The 23,397-nt window shown below is 35.8% G+C and overlaps 2 protein-coding genes across 3 annotated transcripts in view; one reads left to right on the plus strand and one right to left on the minus strand.

Moving 5' to 3' along the window:
- Positions 1–675: 675 nt before the first annotated feature.
- Positions 676–17,158, minus strand: THAP10 (THAP domain containing 10). The gene is made up of 3 exons (XM_068554814.1): positions 16,730–17,158; positions 2,025–2,172; positions 676–1,925 (listed from the first exon to the last, which is right to left on the minus strand). The coding sequence occupies exons 1-3, from the start codon at positions 17,156–17,158 to the stop codon at positions 1,825–1,827; spliced, it is 678 nt and encodes a 225-aa protein (XP_068410915.1). The 3' UTR covers positions 676–1,824.
- A 517-nt stretch (positions 17,159–17,675) lies between these two features.
- The window catches only part of LRRC49 (leucine rich repeat containing 49), a 128,623-nt gene continuing 122,901 nt past the window's right edge, over positions 17,676–23,397 (plus strand). The window contains exons 1-3 of one of the 2 annotated variants that reach the window (XM_068536917.1): positions 17,676–17,815; positions 18,465–18,521; positions 20,710–20,797. In XM_068536917.1, coding sequence (XP_068393018.1) covers positions 17,768–17,815; positions 18,465–18,521; positions 20,710–20,797 — 193 coding nt within the window. In that variant the 5' untranslated portion in view covers positions 17,676–17,767. Of the gene's footprint in view, positions 17,820–18,464; positions 18,522–20,709; positions 20,798–23,397 lie in introns of both variants that reach the window. The other variant, XM_068536926.1, reaches the window with a different exon arrangement.

Here is a 23,397-nt window from a genome sequence, read left to right on the forward strand (position 1 = left end):
GACAGTCACTAAACTTAATGTGGTAAACATTTCATGATACATATGTCAAACATTATGCTTTACACCTTAAACTTATACAGTGCTATATGCCAATTATATCTCAATAAAACTGGGAAAAAAGCATTGACATGTTAAAAAAAATAGATAAAATAAAATAAAATAAAGCCAGTATTTCATTTTACTTTAGGGCAGTGAAACATTATATAATTCATTATAAAATCATCTGAATCAACCAACCAAATCTAAATTTTCAATTGATAGGAAAAATAAAATTAACTTATTAGTAAAAAAAGAACACAAAGTGCTGTTATGGCTGTCAAAGTTGTTTAACATATAGAAATGAAGTAAACCCATGGCAGTGAAATTTGGGGATGAATGGGCATATAACATTCATTATGATTTGAATTAAGGAGATACACTGTTTCAAAGCTCAAGGGAAAACAGGTACCCCCCACCCCGATAATATTTAGTTCCAGAAGATTTATATGCTTAATTTTAAAACATAACATTCTCTTAAAACATTAAATAGTTATCTTAAATTCAAGCCAAACCAGCAATCATCATCATAATAATAATGCTATGTGTTTACATAATCATTGTTCAGGCTTACACCTTCTATTAATACTTTATTTTATTGTATTTTTAATTAAAATTATACTGTTCAAATTAAGTCAGACATGAAATTAGCTTCGGAAGAAAATCACTTTGGTGTATTATTTAAACCTTTGAGGATAAAATGCATGCAAGTTCTTCCAATCATGCAGATAACAGGACATGTGAGATGTAAAATGCACATTTATTTTTATTATTTTCAATACAAGATCAGAGTTATAATAAGTTTCTCAGAAACTACTGTAATAAATTACTTCATGGTACAAAACTGCCATAGAAATTTTCCTGGTGAATGGCAGATGGGGCAGCTAAGTTTCACATGCTTATTTCCCAAAGTGGTACTGGTAGAGGAAAACCTAATTTCTAAAATGGGGATATGTTAGAAATGTAATACTTCTTTTTGCATGATGTTAATAATTTCTATCTAAATTAATCAAACTAATTAATTTGATGTAATGGGAACTGATGCAAACGGATTTCATTATCAAGGTAATCTAAGTATATGAAATTCTATCTCTATTTAAATTGATTCCCTTTGAAATTTTTCTGTAAATGACATAGCTTCACCAGAAATGCTCACAGGGACTGATTCATAGATGTAATAGTATTACAACTGGACAGACTAAAAAATAAATAACATAGAAAATAATAATCAAGGGTAAATGTCCTGGTTCTACCCTCAAATCATTTAGTAGTATCAGACCTAGCTGTGCTCACTGGTATGCTCTTCATCTTCAAATTATTTACAACAGTGACATTCTAACTCGTGAATGTCAAGTAAGTCCCATATGAGCGTTGCCTCTGAACTAAGCTTAAACAGTCAGTGCTTAATCTTGATCTGGCAATGCTGCTATTGTGGTTTTGTTTTATGACTTGATTCGCACCAAAAGTATAAAAAGAAAAAAGAAAAAAAGGTGGAAGTGGGGGGTGGGGAGGTGTAGGCGGGACTACCTTTATTATCTTGGCAGACAGGCAAATTTTTCCCTTAGAGCTAAAGAAATTCTGCATACTCAACTGTCAAGTTATCTTGAGGTGAAAGATTTACAAGAGCAAAGAGATAATTATGTGAGCAAAGATTTGAAAACCTAGAGCACATCAAATCATTTGATGTTGCGTTAACAGGTCTCTTCTTTTACCTGTACAGCTATGTAAGACAAATCACTCTGTTCACTCTTGATATCCCAGTCCTCATCTGTTTCTGAGTCACTGGAGTTAAGTGTCAAAGAGAGAGGACGTTCTAGACCACAATTCATCAGTCTGAGTAGTTGCATTACATAGCTGTGTTCCAAACACTTTCACTTTGGTCTGAATACCTGAAGGAGAATAAACACAATTACCTATGAGTTAGAATTTGCTTTTCATATACAAAAGACCAATTCAATTGATCAATCAACTGAAAAGTCAAAACTTACCCACACTGTAGTGAGGGGGTCTCTTCAGAGATATTTGTGTACTTTTGTGCACTGGGCCTTCCTCACAGTGAGTAGGTACTGAAGTGACATCATTAGATAGATTATCAGCATGGACTTGTGTTTGTATAACTTGATTTTCATGTGCAATCTAAAAATATAAATCAGAGGAGAATTATACTGAAGGTAAGGCCTTCTTTATATGGTTTTATCTCCTAAAAGTTACAAACAGTGAAAGAGTATAGATAATACTTTTCAAGGTCACATATTAGGAAGGCTGGAATTTGAACCCAGCCAAGCTGGCTCCATAGTCCAAGTTCTTAAGAAGTCTGCTATACTGTCCTTTACTATTTCTAAATCTATTTCTAAGCATTGTGGTCAAGCAGAAATCTATATGCTATTAAGCTATTTGCTGACAACCCATTAAATTTTCCCTAAATCAACAGCTGGAAGAGATAATACTACTAGTACTAAATTATTATAATAGTATTAAATATATCATAGCAAAGCAGTAGCATCGTTCTAGAAAACCTAATCATCAGTCCTTTATACATGACAGAGAAATAATTTAAGATAATATGCTTGAGTGTTTTTATGCTTTCCTGAGAAAAGTTACAACGTGAAATGGAAATTTTGATTTATGGGAGAAGTAAGAGGTAGAAAGGAGGAGAATTTGGATATTCAGAAGGTAATGTAAGACTGAGTACCTGGAAATTACGTGGAAGAGGCTAAGAAAAGATATCTGGAAAATGTAAGAGGGCCTGTGGGAAGAAAAAATAAGTGATAGAGAAATGAAAAAAAGTACTTTGTAATTTTACCTAGGCCACTGAAAAAAATTTTAGCAAGCATCCTTGGTTGCTGTAACACAGGTTATGAATGCCCAAGTTAAAGAAACTTTATGAAGAAACTTTTGTGAAGAGTCCCTTTGTAACATGAAGAATTACACCTAATATTTTTGAGGATTTAAATAAAAATTGAAGTCTTTATCTTTGTGTTTATAGTTATGACTAATTTTGACAGCTAATCTACTTCTACTTTTAAGCCAAGCATTATAAAGGTCTAGAATAAGTATATATTTCTTTACAAAACAGATGTACTCCTGATAAAATGGAGTTTTAGGAATTTATTCAGGCTTTAAAAAATAACTTTTGTTCCCTTTATAACAGTAATACATTGTATCACTGAGGAAAATTTGCACCATACAGAGAAGCAAAAAGAAAAAAAAATTAGCCGTAATCCCATCACTCATAGCTAACAACTTCATATTTTGGTATCATTTTTGTCTTTTTCTATGTATTTCTAAAAATTGGGAATATATGTTTTATAATCCTGTTTTCTTCTTTAATACATCATGTTTCTATGTTATTAAATATTCTACATATAATTTTTATGGCTGCATAAAATCTATTGTACAGATATACTGTAATTTATTAAAACAATCCATAATATTAGAAATCTTTGAACAAAAATTTTTGTGTACATACACGATTACTTCTTTATATTAAAAATTTAAGAAACAGAATTTCCAGATATGTATTAATCAACTGGAACATGAATCAAAAGAAAATTTTTAGAATGAGGCAGAGAAAGACAAAAGGATGAAGGCTATGGAAAAGGTCATAAGAGATATAGCAGAAAAGATGAAAAAGCATAATATATAATAACAGTTGTAGTCCCAAAGGAAAAGAAAGAAAATGGGACAGAAACAATATTTGAACAAATAACATCTGAGAATTTACCAAAATGAATACAAGGCATTAAGACAGGGTTTTACAAAAGTACTAAATGTATTCACTAAAATAAAAACAAAGGAAACCCTATCTATGCATATTACAGTAAAACTGGAAAACAAAGAGAAAAACTTAGGAGGAGCCAGAGGAAAAAAGATACATTGTCTTCAAAGGGGCAACCATAAGACACAGTAAGGCCTAAACTCTTAAGGATACACAAAGATTGAAATAAAAGGGTGTAAAAAAGATGTAATATGCTAACACTAACCTACAGAAAGCTGGTGCTGCTATATTGGTGCTACATAATAACACAGCTTCAAAATATATAACACAAAAATTGTTAGAAGACTAAATATGTAAATTAAAAACCGAGGTGGAAGATTTAAACACACCTCTCTCAGTAACTAATAGGCAGGCAAAGATTCCATAGGGATATAAGAAATTTAAACAACATGATTAATAGACATATATGGAGAATTGTACCCAACTGCAGCACATTCACCTCAAGTGCATATGGAACATTTATAAAAACTGACCTATGTTAGGCCTAATACAGTTTCAATAAATTTCAAAAGATTAAATCCATACGCTCTATATTCTCTGGCCACAGTGTAATTGACCTAGAAGTCTATAACAAAAATATAACTACAAAATACCAGCATGTTTGGAAATTTTAAAATATACGTCTAAGTAACCCATGATAAAATTACAGTGGAAATCAGAAGATATTTTACACTAAATAATAATAAAAATATTCAAAATCTAACACTTGTGGGATTCAGTTAATGTCATGCATAGAAGGGCATATATAGTCTTAAATGTACATAATAGTATAGAAAAAATTAGTCTTAATTTAGATTGCAATTTTAACACCATTCAAAAAATTACTTCACAAAATATTTCTAATGTATCTTCATTTCAGGAGTTTTCCCTCAAACAATAAACTCTACTGAATTCTACATTTGGGAAGTAAGCATGTCAAACTTAGCTATCCCATCTGCCATTCACTATGAAAATTCTGGAAATCAATGATCCAATTTAATGCTCAAGAAGTTAAAGAAAGAATGGTAAATAAAAATTGAAAAAGTAGAGACATGAGAGAGTGAACTGTAAAGTAATTGATGGACTTCGAGTTATAACGATGTGTCAGTGTAGGCTCATCAGTTGTAACAAATGTACCACTCTGGTGGGGGATGTTGATAATGGAGAAGGCTATGCATGTGTGGGGGCAGGGGGTAATTGGGAAATCCATCTTCCCCTCAATTTTGCTGTGAACCTAAAACTTTTCTAAAAAAATAAAGCCTTAAAAAATTTTAAAAAAACTATTGGAAATCTTTTAATATGCAGCTCAATGTTCATAGCAGTATTATTTAAAATCGCTAAGACATGGAAGCAACCTAAGGGTCCATTAACAGATGAACAGAAAGGAAGATGTGGCATATAAATATATAACATTACTCAGCCATAAAAAAGAATGAAATCTTGCCATTTGCAACAATATGGATGACCCTGAGGGTATTATTCTTAGGGAAATATGTCAGACAGAGAAAGACAAATACTGTATACTTTCATTTATATGTGGAACCTGAAAAATAAAACAAATGAAGGAATATAACAAAACTGAAACAGATTCGCAGATACAAACAGCAGACTAGCGGTTACCACTGGGGAGAGTGGTGGAGGGAGGGGCAAAACAGGGAAAGGGGATTAAAAGGTACAAATTATTGGGAATAAAATAAATAAGATACAGAGGGCAGACAGCAGAAGCAAGAAGAACTACAATCCTGCAGTCTGTGGAACAAAAAGCACATTCACAGAAAGACAGACAAGATGAAAAGGCAGCGGGCTATGTACCAGATGAAGGAACAAGCTAAAACCCCAGAAAAACAACTAAATGAAGTGGACATAGGCAACCTTCCAGAAAAAGAAATCAGAATAATGATAGTAAAGATGATCCAGGACCTTGGAAAAAGAATGGAGGCAAAGATCGAGAAGGTGCAAGAAATGTTTAACAGAGATCTAGAAGAATTAAAGAACAAACAAACAGAGATGAACAACACAATAACTGAAATGAAAAATACACTAGAAGGAATCAATAGCAGAAGAACTGAGGCAGAAGAACGGATAAGTGACCTGGAAGACAGAATGGTGGAATTCACTGCTGTGAAACAGAATAAAGAAAAAAGAATGAAAAGAAATGAAGACAGCCTAAGAGACCTCTGGGACAATATTAAACGCAACAACATTTGCATTATAGGGGTCCCAGAAGGAGAAGAGAGAGAGAATGGACCCAAGAAAATATGTGAAGAGATTACAGTTGAAAACTTCGCTAATATGGGAAAGGAAATAGCCACCCAAGTCCAGGAAGCACAGAGAGTCCATACAGGATAAACCCAAGGAGAAACACGCCGAGACACATAGTAATCAAATTGGCAAAAATTAAAGACAAAGAAAAATTATTGAAAGCAGCAAGAGAAAAACGACAAATAACATACAAGGGAACTCCCATAAGGTTAACAGCTGATTTCTCAGCAGAAACTCTACAAGCCAGAAGGGAGTGGCATGATATACTTAAAGTGATGAAAGGGAAGAACCTACAACCAAGATTACTCTACCTGGCAAGAATCTCATTCAGATTCGATGGAGAAATCAAAAGCTTTACACACAAGCAAAAGCTAGGAGAATCCAGCACCACCAAACCAGCTCTACAACAAATGCTAAAGGAACTTCTCTAAGTGGGAAACACAAGAGAAGGAAAAGACCTACAAAAACAAACCCAAAACAATTAAGAAAATGGTAATAAGAACATACATATCGATAACTACCTTAAACATGAATGGATTAAATGCTCCAACAAAAAGACACAGTCTTGCTGAATGGATACAAAAACAAGACCCATATATATGCTGTCTACAAGAGACCCACTTCAGACCTAGGGACACATACAGACTGAAAGAGAGGGGATGGAAAAAGGTATTCCATGCAAATGGAAATCAAAAGAAAGCTGGAGTAGCAATACTCATATCAGATAAAATAGACTTTAAAATAAAGACTGTCACAAGAGACAAGGAAGGACACTACATAATGATCAAGGGATCACTCCAAGAAAAGATATAACAATTATAAATATATATGCACCCAACATAGGAGCACCTCAATACAAAAGGCAACTGCTAACAGCTATAAAAGAGGAGATCGACAGTAACACAATAATAGTGGGGGACTTTAACACCTCACTTACACCAATGGACAGATCATCCAAACAGAAAATTAATAAGGAAACACAAGCATTAAATGACACAATAGACCAGATAGATTTAATTGATATTTATAGGACATTCCATCCAAAAATAGCAGATTACACTTTCGTCTCAAGTGCGCACGGAACATTCTCCAGGATAGATCACAACTTGGGTCACAAATCAAGCCTCAGTACATTTAAGAAAATTGAAGTCATATAATGCATCTTTTCTGACCGCAACGCTATGAGATTAGAAATCAATTACAACGAAAAAAATGTAAAAAACACAAACACATGGAGGCTAAACAATACGTTACTAAATAAACAAGAGATCACTGAAGAAATCAAAGAGGAAATCAAAAAATACCTAGAGACAAATGACAATGAAAACACGATGTTCCAAAACCTATGGGATGCGGCAAAAGCAGTTCGAAGAGGCAAGTTTATGGCTATACAAGCCTACCTCAAGAAACAAGAAAAACCTCAAACAATCTAACCTTACACCTGAAGGAACTAGAGAAAGAAGAACAAACAAAACCCAAAGTTAGCAGAAGGAAAGAAACCATAAAGATCAGAGCAGAAATTAATGAAATAGAAACAAAGAAAACAACAGCAAAGATCAATAAAACTTAAAGTTGGTTCTTTGAGAAGATAAACAAAACTGATAAACCCATAGCCAGATTCATCAAGAAAAAGAGGGAGAGGACTCAAATCAATAAAATTAGAAATGAAAAAGGAGAAGTTACAGCAGACACTGCAGAAATACAAAGCATCCTAAGAGACTACTACAAGCAACTCTATGCCAATAAAATGGACAACCTGGAAGAAATGGACAAATTCTTAGAAAGGTATAAGCTTCCAAGACTGAACCAGGGAGAAATAGAAAATATGAACAGACAAATCACAAGTAGTGAAATTGAAACTGTGATTAAAAATCTTCCAACAAACAAAAGTCAAGGACCAGATGGCTTCACAGGTGAATTCTATCAAAATTTAGAGAAGAGCTTACACCCATCCTTCTCAAACTCTTCCAAAAAATTGCAGACGGAGGAACACTCCCAAACTCATTCTATGAGGCCACCATCACCCTGATACCAAAACCAGACAAAGATACTACCAAAAAAGAAAATTACAGACCAATATTACTGATGAATATAGATGCAAAAATCCTCAACAAAATACTAGCAAACAGAATCCAACAACACATTAAAAGGATCATACACCACGATCAAGTGGGATTTATCCCAGGGATGTAAGGATTCTTCAATATATGCAAATCAATCAATGTGATACACCATATTAACAAATTGAAGAATAAAAACCATATGATCATCTCAATAGATGCAGAAAAAGCTTTTGACAAAATTCAACACCCATTTATGATAAAAACTCTCCAGAAAGTGGGCATAGAGGGAAGCTACCTCAACATAATAAAGGCCATATACGACAAACCCACAGCAAACATCATTCTCAATGGTGAAAAACTGAAAGCATTTCCTCTAAAATCAGAAACAAGACAAGGATGTCCACTTTCACCACTATTATTCAACACAGTTTTGGAAGTCCTAGCCACGGCAATCAGAGAAGAAAAAGAAATAAAAGGAATACAAATTGGAAAAGAAGAAGTAAAACTGTCACTGTTCGCAGATGACATGACACTATACATACTGAATCCTAAAGATGCTACTGGAAAACTACTAGAGCTAATCAGTGAATTTGGTAAAGTTGCAGGATACAAAATTAATGCACAGAAATCTCTTGCATTCCTATACACTAATGAAGAAAAATCTGAAAGAGAAATTAAGGAAACATTCCCATTTACCAATGCAACAAAAAGAATAAAATACCTAGGAATAAACCTACCTAGGGAGACAAAAGACCTGTATACAGAAAACTATAAGACACTGATGAAAGAAATTAAAGATGATACCAACAGAGGGAGAGATATACCATGTTCTTGGATTGGAAGAATCAATATTGTGAAAATGACTATACTACCTAAAGCAATCTACAGATTCAATGCAATCCGTATCAAATTACCAATGGCATTTTTCATGGAACTAGAACAAAGAATCTTAAAATTTGTATGGAGACACAAAAGACCCCAAATAGCCAAAGCAGTCTTCAGGGAAAGAAATTGAGCTGGAGGAATCAGACTCCCTGACTTCAGACTATATGACAAAGCTACAGTAATCAAGACAATATGGTACTGGCACAAAAACAGAAATATAGATGAGTGGAACAGGATAGAAAGCCCAGAGATAAACCCACGCATCTATGGTCAACTAATCTATGACAGAGGAGGCAAGGATATACAATGGAGAAAAGACATTCTCTTCAATAAGTGGTGCTGGGAAAACTGGACAGCTACATGTAAAAGAATGAAATTAGAACACTTCCTAACACCATACACAAAAATAAACTCCAAGTGGATTAAAGACCTATATGTAAGACTGGACACTATAAAACCCTTAGAGGAAAACATGGGACGAACACTCTTTGACATAAATCACAGCAAGATCTTTTTTGATCCACCTCCTAGAGTAATGGAAAAAAAACCAAAAATAAACAAATGGGACCTAATAAAACTTTTGCTTTTGCACAGCAAAGAAAACTATAAACAAGACGAGAAGACAACCCTCAGAATGGGAGAAAATATTTGCAAACGAATCAAGGATAAAGGATTAATCTCAAAAATATATAAACAGCTCATGCAGCTCAATATTAAAAAACCAAACAATCCAATCAAAAAACGGGCAGAAGACCTAAATACACATTTCTCCAAAGAAGACCTACAGATGGCCAAGAGGCACATGAAAAGCTGCTCAACATCACTAATTATTAGAGCAATGCAAATCAAAACTGCAATGAGGTATCACCTCACACCAGTTAGAATGGGCATCATCAGAAAATCTACAAACAATAAATGCTGGAGAGGGTGTGGGGAAAAGGGAACCCTCGTGTACTGTTGGTGGGAATGTAAATTGATACAACCACTATGGAGAACAGTACGGAGGTTCCTTAAAAAACTAAAAATAGAATTAACATATGACCCAGCAATCCCACTACCGGGTAATAAACCCAGAGAATACTATAATTCAAAAAGACATATGCACGCCAATGTTCACTGCAGCACTATTTACAATAGCCAGGTCATGGAAACAACCTAAATGCCCATCAAATGGATAAAGAAGATGCGGTACATATATACAACGGAATATTACTCAGCCATAAAAAGGAACGAAATTGGGTCATTTGTAGAGACATGGATGGATCTAGAGACTGCCATACAGAGTGAAGTAAGTCAGAAAGAGAAAAACAAATATATGTGGATATATGTGCATATATGTGGAACAGATAAACCAGTTTGCAGGGCAGAAATAGAGACACAGATGTAGAGAACAAATGTATGCACACCAAGGGGGGAAAGCCGCAGGGGGGTGGGGGTGGTGGTGTGATGAATTGGGAGATTGGGATTGACATGTATACACTGATGTGTATAAAATGGATGACTAATAAGAACCTGCTCTAAAAAAAACCAAATAAAATAAAATTCAAAAATTCAAAAATAAATAAATAAATAAGATACAAGGATGTAATGTACAGCACAGGCAATACAGCCAATACTTCATAATAACTTTGTATGGAGTCTAATCTATAAAAATATCGACTATGCTGTACACCTAAAACTAATATAAGTGTAAGTCAACTATACTTCAATTAAAAAGAATACTAGAAGTGTGTTAAAAAAATGTAAGCAGTTGGGCAAAATTTGAAATATTTGGTAATTCAATATTCCGTCTTCACATAAGCAAGTTAGTTATCCTTAAGTTCTCCTTTGTTTGAAATACTACATCTGAATATGTAAAGATATCCTAGTGTTTAAGTGAAGTTTTCACATTTTAACAAGTTTGTTTAATGTGAAAACATATAGGAAAAGGTCTATGTTAATCATTTTAGCTCAGTAATGTATAAATCTAGTGTATCAATTAAAAATCAAAGCTGAACAAAATAATATGAGGGGAAGAAATAATAAATAATAGAAATAAAAAGAAAATAATATCAGAGAGAAGATCAAAAGGCAGAGTTCACTCTTTGAAAAGACTAATAAAAATCGATAAAAAGAATGAAAAAGCAAAAATTACTAACAGATCATAAAGAATTTTAAAAGATGGAGTATCATGAACACTTTTGTGTCAATATGTTTAAAAATCTAGATTAAACTGACAAATTTTTAGAAAAATACAACTTATCAAAATGGATATAGAAACAGAAAAACTCTGAATAACCCCATAACTATTAAAGAAATTGAATCCATCATTAAAAAAATCTTCTCATAAGGAAAACTTCAGGACTAGGTGTCTTTTTCAGTGAATTCCACAAAATATTAATATCAAATTTATTAGTGGACATATAATGCCAATTTATATAAACTCTTCCAGAGAATGATGAAAGAGGGGAAAACTCCAAACTGGTCAGCATAATCTTGAAACCAAAACCTGAAAAAGGCATTTCAAGAAAGAATAGCTATAGACCAATTTTGCCTATGAACACATATGCAAAAATCTAAATAGAATGTTAACAAATCAAATTAAACAATACCTAAAAGAATAATACACCTTGGCCAAATTGGGTTTGCTTCAGCCATGCAAGTTTGACTCTATATTTCAAAACCAGGCAATAAAGTTCACCACATTAACAGAATAATAAGCAAAATACGTGATCATTAATAGGTTCAGAAAAAGCATTTGAAAAAATTCAACATCATTTATGATTTAAATCTGTAGCCAAAACTTGGAATAGAGGGGAACATTTCTTTTTATGGTAAGAGCAGCTACCAAAAGAACTATAGCAAAAATCATATCAAATGGTGAAATATTAATGACTTTTCCTTTGAAAATAGGAATGAGAAAAGGATTCCCCATCACTTCTGTTTCCCACGCTGTAATGGAGGTTCTAGCTAGTGCAATAGGAAGAATAAGAAACAAAAGCATAAACATCAAAAACTATATGCATATATTTTTTATACATGTAGAAAATCCAGAAGTATCTGCAAATTATCAGAATTAATAAATGAGTTTAGCAAGGTTTCTGGTTACAAGGTCAACAAAAATCAATTTATCCATATACATTTATAGAAAATAAAATTTTAAATAATACTATTTATAATAGCAAAATCAAATAGGAATAAACCTAATGAAATATGTAGAAGACCTCTATATAGAATGCAATAATGTTTTTAAGAGAAATGTAAAAACCCAAATAAATGGAGGGATACATTATGTTCATGGATTGGAAGAATCATTATTGTCAATATGCTCTTTCTCCCCACATTCATTTAAAAATTCAATGCACTCTCAGTCAAAATCCCAACAGATAATTTGTGGAAATTGATGAACCAATCCTAAAATATATATGGAAATTTAAAGAGCCCAAAATAGCCAAGACATCCATGAAGATGAACAAGGTAAGAGGAATTAATCAACTGGATATCAATTTTTTGGGGGGGGGGTGCTGTACAATGACCAAGTGCTTTATTTTGTTTCTTCTGCTCTGTGATTTTTAATTTCAATAGTAACCTCCATATAAAGCAAAACTACTTGATTACCTCAACTTTGGTTTAGATTAAGGTCTCATAACGAATTTTAGCAAGTACATTTAAACTAATACCATAAAACACAATCATTATTGAAAATAAGCATTTGTCAGAAAAATATGCCAACTGGATATTAATTCTTAACATAAGCTATAGTAAAGTATTGTGATAATGGTGTAAAGATAGGCAAGCATAAATGGAACAGAATTTTAAAATGTTGAAACAGACTAATGTGTATATGAAAACTTGATTTATGACAAAGCTGACACTGCAGGACAATGAGGAAATGCTAGCCTTTTCAATAAAAGATGCTGAGTCAATCGGGTATCTATATGAGGAAAAAATGAAACAAACTCCACTTCGTACACAAAAATCAATTCTGAATGGGTTGTAGATATGAATGTAAAGACTAAAAACAGTAAGTTTATGGAAAACAGCTAAGTAGCATGCTTTAAGCATTAAGTATACAGAAAAAGATGGTTAGGTTGGCCTACATTAAAATTAAGAACTAAGTACACAGAAAAAAAAAAAAAAGAAAAGCTCAGTACATCAAAAGACACTATTAAGAGTGAAGAGGAGAAGGTAGTTAAAGCATATTTAACTGACAAAGGACTTGAAGACAGAATTTATTAAGAACTCTATATCAACCAGAAAAAGACAATCCAACAGAAAAATCGGCATATCGCCAAAGAGGCTATCCAAATGTTCAATTAACATTTGAAAAGTTGTTCCCTTACTAATGTCATTTATGAAATGAGAAAGCAAAGTAAACCACCATTACACACCCTTCAAAAAGACTCAATGTGAAAGACCGACAATCCAAGTGTAGGCAAGAATGTGAAACAACGTAAACTCTAATTATGTTTCTAGTAGTGTAAACTAGTACAACTATTTTAGAAAATTATCTGGTATTATTTACTGAAGTTTAATATAATATTATGTCTCAGAAATTCTAGGTATATATCATCAGAAATGTGTGCACATATGAAAAAGACATGTAGAAGGATGTTTACAGCAGGATAACTTCTAATAGCCCCCAAATGATAACAACCCAAATGTCCAACAACAGAAGAGCTAAAAAAATTTTTTGGTATATTCGTATCATAAACTGCTATATAGTAATGCAAACATATTACTGCTATATGCAACAATATGGATGAATCTTACAAATATAATGTTGAACAAAAAAGCCAGATGCAAGAAATGCCTACAGTACGATTCTACTTACATCAAGTTCAAAAGAAAGCAAACTTGGTTGCTTTGAGGATGGAGGAGGAGCTAGGCTTGGGCTCTTGAGTTGCTAGTAATGTTCTAATTCTTTGACCTATAGTAGTTACACATGTTCAGTTTCTGATAATTTAATGATTTAAGCACTTTCCTGTATTTTGCTATATTCGAATTAAAGTTTAAAAAATACAGTTAGGTTAGAAAAACAAGGATGCAAAATTAACAGTTAAGGAGAGACAATAATTCTAGCTATACGAAGCAAAACATCAGTGTATGGTGCTCATCAGAACCCCCTTTTTCCCTTGGAGGTGGCCCCTAATCTTTCCTCAAGCTCCCTAAAGATAGGCTACATTCATACTTCTATTTATCTACATATGGCACAAAACACCCAAAACAGTGTTTACAATAGCTCCTCAATAAATATTGTAGAGTGACTGGAAATTTGCTGTTTAGTCAGTTGGTCTTGGAAAGAAAAACAGTGAGTGGGGGAAGGAGTGAAAGGTGGCACAAGTAAACTTTCTTAGAGATGCTATTGGGGTTCTCAATCCAGACCGGCTAAAAATTTATTGCTATCAAGTCTAAGTAAACTTTTTAAACTTTATATAAAGTACTACTGTTAAAACCTACACATAGTTCCCTAATGACTCAGCATGTATATTAATGTAATATGGATTGTTAGAAGTGTTGGCTGGATATATTTACTAATTGGAAAACAGAGTTGGTATCTATTCTAGATTTCTCAATAGTTAGCCTTTGTTGTATTATAAGATCTTTGGTTGTTTTATTAGCCTGGCTTTTCTTCTCGCAATTTTTGATTAGATGGTCGAATTATGAGGAAGAAAAATGGTGTAAGGGTGTGTGTGGCACATGTTTAATATTTACCTCTTTTACTACATATTTATATATATCTATATATAGATGTACATATATGGACTTGGGTAAAGGTTGGCTAGGCAATGATGGTGGATAGATGGTTCAAGGAAGAGGTAGATGTCTTGACTGGTATACAGCTTGGTGAGAAGGGAAGCTGGCAGAGAAATGAAATTTTAGCGTACTAAAAAAACTGTTCTCATAGTCACATAATCATTCCACAAATATTTATTGAATTCCTTAAATCTGCAAAATATTGTTCTAGTTGCTGGCCATACAATAGCGAACAAAATCAGATAAGATCCCTACTCTCACAGAGCTTACATTCTAATGTGAGGACAAACATTAAGCAAATTATACAATTATTTCGTGACAAATGTGATGAGTGCAACTGAAGTATATGTGCTAATGAAGTGTATGAAGAATGAGAATATATAAGTAGGGAATCAAAAGGGAAGGATGTTTGAGCAGATTTTTAAAGTAAAAGGACTCAATTGATGATGATGGGAAATGGCAGGGGCATAATTCCAGGGCAGTACATGAAATAATGGGGAAAAGGCTTATTGGTAGGAAAGAATACAGCATGTTCAAAAATTGAAAAGATCAGGGGCTTCCCTGGTGGCACAGTGGTTGAGAATCTGCCTGCCAATGCAGGGGACACGGGTTCGAGCCCTGGTCTGGGAACCAGACATGCCGCGGAGCAACTAGGCCCGTGAGCCACAACTACTGAGCCTGCGCGTCCGGAGCTTGTGCTCCGCAACAGAAGAGGCCGCGACACTGAGAGGCCCGCGCACCGCGATGAAGAGTGGCCCCCGCACGCCGCAAGTAGAAAAAGCCCTCGCACAGAAACTAAGACCCAATGCAGCCAAAAATAAATAAATTAATTAATTAATTAAAAGAAAAAAAAATTGAAAAGATGAGCATGACTGGTGCACAGTGAGCAACAAGGACGGTGGGCTGGGATAGGACTGGTGTGGTAGGCAGGGGCAAAAAGCACGCAGAGACTTGTACATTGTGTTAATAATATTATTCTTCATCCTAACAATTGCAGGATGTCATTAAAGGGTCTTAAGCATCCACCCCAATGTAGGAAGCAGGTTGGTATGGCAGAAGAGTTTCTGTCTGGCAATTAGACCTAGAGAAAACGCTCCTGAGGAAATTAACCTCCTGGACTGGCTTCCTTGCGCATAAATAGTGAGTCTGAACTAGATGAGCACTTAGGTTTCCTTCAGCTCTAAAATTCAACGAATACCTCTATATATTCCAAGCCAAAATGTCAGTTACAAGTCACCTGACTTCTTGGTGAATTCCTCCTATCTCTAAAACTGAACACATTTTAGATCCAATTAAGAGTCATAATTTAATCTATGTTATGGTGATAGGGCTGAAGTTTGACTAACTCAAAGAAGAAGACTGAGAAGTCTTCTTTAAGATGGGAAGTGGGCAAGAAGGCAGTAGTGACCAGATGCAAAATAAGTGTAATCGATGCTTATGAGTATCGAGAAAGTAGGCAGAAGAGAGCAAGACAGGAATGTTCAGTTCACTGGAACGATTTAATTTAAAGGCAGCCAGTCAAGAGGAAGTTTAGGAGTGGGAAGGGACAGTTTATGAGCAAGCCCCATCTTCATCAGCATCTCGTATCCCCCTTCCCCCGCCATTTTGACAGTATAATTGATAATTCCTCAAGCTTATGTAATATGGTATGCAGAAACAGTTTCAAGCACCCCATTCCTTGAGATTTGCTCAAATTAAACGCTTTCTATTTAAAAACTCAGGAGCGGAGAGTGAAGGCGACTCTATAATCTGAAGGACGAGAGAGACAGACAGACAGACAGAGAGGGAGAATGAGTGTGTTTTGGGGAAGAGGAGGTAGAAGAAAGTATAATTCCAGAGTGTTAATGCTAAATAGGCTCTTGGAGATCACTGAGTAAACAGAAACCTTCGAGGTGAGGTGACCTTCCCAAGACGACACTAAGTGAAGGAGCCTAGCCACAGACCCGGGGTCCTCCAACGACCCTCGGGGGGCTCCTGGGTGGCCCTTTACCTGTGAAGCCGCAGCCCTCTTCCTGGCCTGGAGGAGTGTACAGCAGGCTGGCCCCGGGGCAGCCTCGGGCTGCCTGACTGCCTGGGGCTCCCCTCCCTTCTCGGGGCCGCCCGCCCCGTCTCCCTCTTCTTGCCCCTTAGGTGCCGGGGAGGACACCCGGTGCAGGGTGGGCACGGCGCCCGCCACGAACCTCAGGCGCTGGGAGAAGCGCAGGTTCTTCTGGATAACCGAAGAGACGTCAAAACAGGCGGGAGCAAAGTGGTCGGAGCAGATGACCGAGATGTCATTGCCCTCGTACCAGTCGGCGCGGCGGCCCCGCACGAAGCGGCCCCACAACAGCCGCACGGCCCGGTCCTTGGGGAAGCGGAACAGCGACTTCCCGGACGTGGTGGTGTTGCCGCAGTGGGCGGCCACGCAGCGGGCAGGCATGGCAGCTGACTCCGGGTTGGGAGACGAGAGCCCTCCGCACGGCCGCGCCCTCCGCACGGCCGCGCCCCCCCCCCGAGCACTCACCTGACGGATTCCGCGTACGCCTTGTCTCCTTCCCCCACCTCCGGCCGCCGGAAGTGCCGAACTGCGGCCCCACCTGGGAAAGTACCCGGCTCTCGGAGATCCTCCTCCTCCCTGCAGCTTCCCCTGAGAGCAGGTGGCCACAGGCAGGGGGATACAAATTTCGCGCGGGCCCAGCTGAGGTGGGCCGTAAAGAGGGACGGACCGGAAGTGGTGGTTGTCATAGCTACCGAGGTGGCTGGCCTCTTCCCCGTCTTATCCTCCTCTCCACACTCCCGCTCTGTTTTTATGAGGCCAGGAAAATAGAACTAGGAAGTGCTGACGTTTTGGGTCCCCCCAAATATAACCAGAGGCTCTAACGAGGGCATCGGCCAGTGATTTGGTGGAGGACCAGACCGGAAATGGTAGTTTCCATGGTAACTCCTGAGCGGGTTGCCTGGGAGATGACCCCTTGCGCTCTCTCTGAATCTGTGCTGTAGCGTCACTTCTAAGGCAGATCTAACTGATCTTCTTGGACTGTCTCCTGCCATGATTCCCGGGAAATACCGCTCTGTTTCTGGCCGGGCTGCGAGCAACGTAGGTTGGGTCTCCTACTTTTTCTTCCCATTCGTAGCGTCCTTTCTGACTGGCGTCTTTGTCCTAGGTGATGGGCTGTATTATTGGGACCAGCACCTCTGAGTCTACGCAAGCTATTGTCTGACCGAGGCTTGACATTCCTGGACTGGAGCAAGGCACTTGGAGGGTATTTAATATTGTGTGATGGGTATTCAAAGTCTTGTCCAGGATCTGGGCTTCCCAGAAGGTGGAGCTGGTCTGCTGTGAAAGGCTAAGCTTCATTTAAATTCCTTTAACTGGTCAATTCCTTTTTTTTTTTTTTTTTTTTAATTAAGAAAATATTAACTGGCACCGCCACCTCCTTCACCGGTCTCACTGAGCTATTGACTTAGACCTGAAATAGCAAGTGTCAAAAGCTTTAGGTGCTAAGTAGAGGGTTAAATTGCTGCAGACATTTTGGAAGATAAATCACAGTGAAACCTTTTAATTCTTAGTTGTGATTTTATTGTTTTCAGCAGATCCCCAGAACATGATAATTTACCAGAAACAAGCAAAAAGCGAGCATTCTGTTTTATTCTAATTTTTTGTTATATCTTTGTGTACTATTTTGGGGAGGTATGTGTGTGTATAAGTTAAGAGCATGTTTTATGGTTTAATTTTTACATTGTAGGTGAACTGTGGGCTTCATCTGGTAATTCAAACATCATCGCTTCCTGAAAAAAACAAAGTAAGATTCAAGCAGATTTGTATTTAAATTGAATATAAATTGTTTTATATTCTGCAAAATAGCATGATTTAAAGAGCAGAGTCTAAACTTGAAAATTTAAGTATATTTACTTTGGTCACTAATCTAAAGGTAATTTTTACTTTCTGCCTACACAAAGCCAACTAGTGGTTACCAAAGAAGAGAAGGAAGGGGGAGGGGCAAATTAGGGGTATAAGATTAAGAGATACAAACTACTATGTATAAAATAGCTAAGCAAGAAGGATATATTGTATATCTCAGGGAACTATAACCACTGTTTTGTTATAACTTTTAACGGAGTATAATCTGTAAAAGCACTGAATCGCAATGTCGTACACCTGAAACTAATATAATATTGTAAATCAACTATACATCAATTAAAAAAATCAAACAAAACGAAACCAAAAAAAACCCCACCTCTTTTAAAAACTGAATCTTATTTCATCAATTACAAGAGGTAAGGTGGGTTTTTTTTTGACACCTAAACATTTCTTAAATCAGGACCCTTCTTAAAACTGATGGCACATCTTTGTTTAATTGGGGAAGTTTTTCCTTCTTAGTAGTGGGTAAAATAATGGCATGTCTTACTACTGATGGAATCTTATAATAGATAAAATGTGATAATTTGGGGGCACATATCTAACATTCCAGAAAATAATTGATTAGCAGTGGAAATATATTAGGCCAAATGCTATTTCTTTTCCCCAGTTTGCCCATATTCTCCCTGGCATTTCCGTAACTTGTGGCTTTTGATTTGATCTCTGAGATACTCATGTTTTCCCCCCCAGCCCCAACCTCAGCTCTCAGATATACTCACCCACCTCCCACACAACTGTGTTTCAAGACACAACACAAATTTTCCTTCTTTGACCAATTTGGACACCTCCAACTGGCACAACTCAGGTTTTTCCTAAAAAGTTGTTAAATAGGTGTCACTGAAGGAACTCTAAAGTGAAGGGCAGAATTTACAGATAAAAACCTGAGAAGGCTAAGGAGGGGCATGAGGAAGGTGGATGGAAGGACACCATTGGTCAAGGAGGCAGCTGTGGATTACATTATGTATCTGGAAATAAACACTTGGAAAATAGACCATTTGATTATCTTGAATAGATAGTAGTTAGCTAGATTAATTGAAAATATTCTTTATTGTAATTGGACCTAATGGATTCCTTCCAAAGCTTTGCTGATTGATTTCATTGGACAAATCCTATGCCACTATTATACATAGTATGTTTCTAGGAACTATGGCCTCATCCAGATTCTTTCCAAACCACTCATTTTCTCTTGTGTGGACATGTATTCTGAGAAAATACCTTAGCTCATATAGTGCATAAGGATATAATGTAAATGCTATTATAATTTTTATAGTAGCATCAGAAACATCATAATTCTTTTATGATATGTATTTAGGGGTTTTGGTAGCTAATCATGAGAGGTTGTTTTGGTTTTGTTTTTCTCAGTCCTCCTATCAAATAATTTAAAATAAATTTAGAGAAAACCCTTCTTAGAAGGTTTAGATATATAATTTTATTATGTTATAATTGGACTGTTAAAGGAATTCTAATGATAAGAACATTGTGATATTTTTCAACAGAATTTAGTTTCTATTGTATGTTTTTTGCTTTTCCTTTTGAGAAAATGATTCTTGTAATCACTGAATTGTGGTGAGAGTATGGAGGAATTGCAAGTGGCTCAGACTGGAGCCTGGTTTCATCTGACCTCATGAAACTGACTCTGATTTGTGTGTGTGTGTGGGGGGGGGTGGTAAAATACACATCACATAAAATTTACCACTTTAACCATTTTAAATTGTACAAATCAGTGGTATTAAGTACATTCACAATGTTGTGCAACCATCACCACTCTCTAGTTTCAGTTTTTATCACCCAAAAGGGAGTCCCTATACCATTAAGCAGTCACTCCCCATTCTACCTTCCCAACCCTCTTGGAAGCCGCAAACCTGCCTTCTGTCTCTATAGATTTTTCTATTCTCAGTATTTCATAAATGGAATCATATAATATGTTACATTTTGTGCCTGGCTTTCTTCGCTTAGCATGATGTTTTCAAGGTTCATCTATGTTGTAACATATATTGGTTATTTTATGTTACTTTATAATTATATTCATTACTTTCTCCAAAAAATTTTTTTTCTTAAATAATGTTTTTTAGGTTGAATTCAAGCTAAATAAAGAAACGCCATCATTCCCTGGTCGACTCTTACAACATGATCTTGAAAGAAACTACTCAAGTAGGCAAGGTATTGTCAGAGAGTAGAGATCAGATATGGTTTATCTTCTTTAAGTAATATTGTTTAATAATGTTGAATTTCTAGATCCAAAGAGACTTGAATTAAAAATGACATCATTCATTGGTTACCAAATTGATTGGGCATTTGTTTAAATCAGAATTGATTTTATATACACAGCATAGTAGATTATTTCTAATACAGGAAAAGCTGTTGTGTTTTAGTTTGGGGTGGGCTCTGCACAAGAGAATGGGAAGGAATCTTCCAAATAATGTCTTAGAACTAGGAAAATAGCTCATTAGTGAGGGTAAGAGTATGGGAACACAGATCTTTAGGGAATAAGGAAACAGTGGAAAGAATGGAAAGTCAGGAGTAGAAAAGAAGCTATCTCTTTCCCTTACTAGCACATATAATTATAGATATTTTATATCAAAGGCCTTAAACTTTTGTGTGCATCCCCCAAGATCTTGTTAGAAATGCAGATTCTTAGTGCTTCCCTTCCCTTGTGCCCGTCCCCATTCTGATTTTGTAGGCCTTGGGTGGGATTTGGAAATGTGCGTTTTAGTAATGCCTCAAGTGATTCTGATGTATGTGGTTTGTGGACCACCTTTTGAAACACAGCCTCGTATGATCTGGTTATATTTCTGAAATGTATTTTTCAATTCAAGGAGAAATTTTCTTTGGAACATTTGAGTTGTTACTTGGTTGCCGACAACTGTTAGCTATCTGTAATGTGCTAGTGTTAAGCACTACAGAATCCTTACATACAGTACTATCCCCATCTCCTAGGAGTTTATATGAGAGGGCTGATGAGTATAGCCTCTCTAGATTGTTTATCTCACTACTGCATGAACATGCGGCGATTTTGAATATTTTATTAGTTTTCTTTTTTTGTTTTGTAACTTCTGGACTTTCGTCTTGGGCCCATCTAATTTGACATGACTTTTCTCTTTCCTATATCCTACACTCTTGTCTTGGTCAATTGCTGGACATGACATCAACCTAACTGCTGTTCCACAATGTAGGAAGCATGTGTCTTGCCTTTTTTGGTTCGATTCAGTATGTATCTACTAAGTGTGTACTGTGTGCCAGACACTGTATTAGGCACAGAGCTATAAATGTGAACCTGAAAATTCTCAAGTAGGAATTTTTTTTATGTTTGCATTGTGAATTTCCTTCACATTTTTGATAATAAATCTTGAATTTGTTTTCTAAAACTTAAATACTTTTCCCAAGGTATTCTTGAGTTAGAGGAGGAAGTTGGTAGACAGATTTGTGTATGTCTGGCTAGGTAAGTTTATTTAAGTGTTAAAGTATTGCTAGATATTTGCTAATGAGGAAATAGTATGGCGGCACTGAATTTTGTGAACCTGAAAGATGAATAAACTCTTGTACATAAATAATGACTTTTGTACTCACTGTTCTTCCTCCAAAGGCACAAAACTTTGGAAAAATTATAAGTAGCAGTTTATCAGGAAAAGTTGGGGAATCTCTATCTAATAGAATGCATCCTGATACCCAATTATTATAATTAATTTCACCTCATTCTTATTTTTTCTATTCTTCAAAATTAATTGGACATATATAATCGCCCCTCACCATAAATTAACCAGTGGTACTCTCAGTCCAAAGTAAAGAAACTCTATGTTTTAGTTAGGCTACTTAGTCTAAAACTTGGTATGTGATTTTTTTAGGCTTTTTATATTAATGTTAAGAGTTAACCCCTGTATCCTTGAGATTTTGTAAGAGCCAGGGACTGCTATACAGTAAAATCTCAGTTAACCAGACCTTAATTGATTAAATCCCTTAATTAAGAATTCTAAAATATGTGTATAGAGAGGAAGAGGCAGTGCTTGACTCTTAAGGTCATGATAAATCATGAAAAATATAGAAACAGGATTTTTGTTACCAAAACAATCTCAAAGGTAAGGCTGAGTGGACACATATATGACCATGTACTGTATTATCCATCCAGCCAGCCAGCCTTCTGTCCATCTCACTGCCCATCTGTCCATCCATCTTTCCGTCCATCCACTCACCCGTCCATCCATCCATGTATCTAGGGTGCAGTGCAGTGAAGACTCTTACCAAACATAGACCATTATGCCTCTAAACACTTTGAGATCCTAATTATGAAAGAATTCATTAGCATTTTTGTACTAAAATGCAAGAATATCTGATTTTCTTTTTTAACGGAAATAATATATGTAAAATGGATTTCTGATTTACTCTTAATAATGGAAAATCAGTTAGTTAATTTACTGATTGCCTAGTGAATTTAGATTCTACAAAGAATATGAAGAATGTAAAATGAGCTCCATTTCTCAAGGAGCTTATAAATTTAATTGGGAAGACAAAAGCTACATATCTGGTGAATTAAATAGTGATATATGAAATCACCAATAACAGAAAATGCTTCAATTAAAATTTTGCCACATAGTAGTGCAGTTTATATGCAGGATGAAACATTCCACATATAATGTGGGTGTTTGATACACCCATATTTGTATATATATGTGGGTGTTTATATATCCACATAAAAATGTGAATGTTTCAATTGCAGATCACTCTGGTTCCCAGTCATTTAGAGCAGCGCTCCCCAACCTTTCTGG

This window comes from Eschrichtius robustus, chromosome 1 (assembly GCF_028021215.1).
Source record: "Eschrichtius robustus isolate mEscRob2 chromosome 1, mEscRob2.pri, whole genome shotgun sequence".
Taxonomy (NCBI): Eukaryota; Metazoa; Chordata; class Mammalia; order Artiodactyla; family Eschrichtiidae; genus Eschrichtius; species Eschrichtius robustus.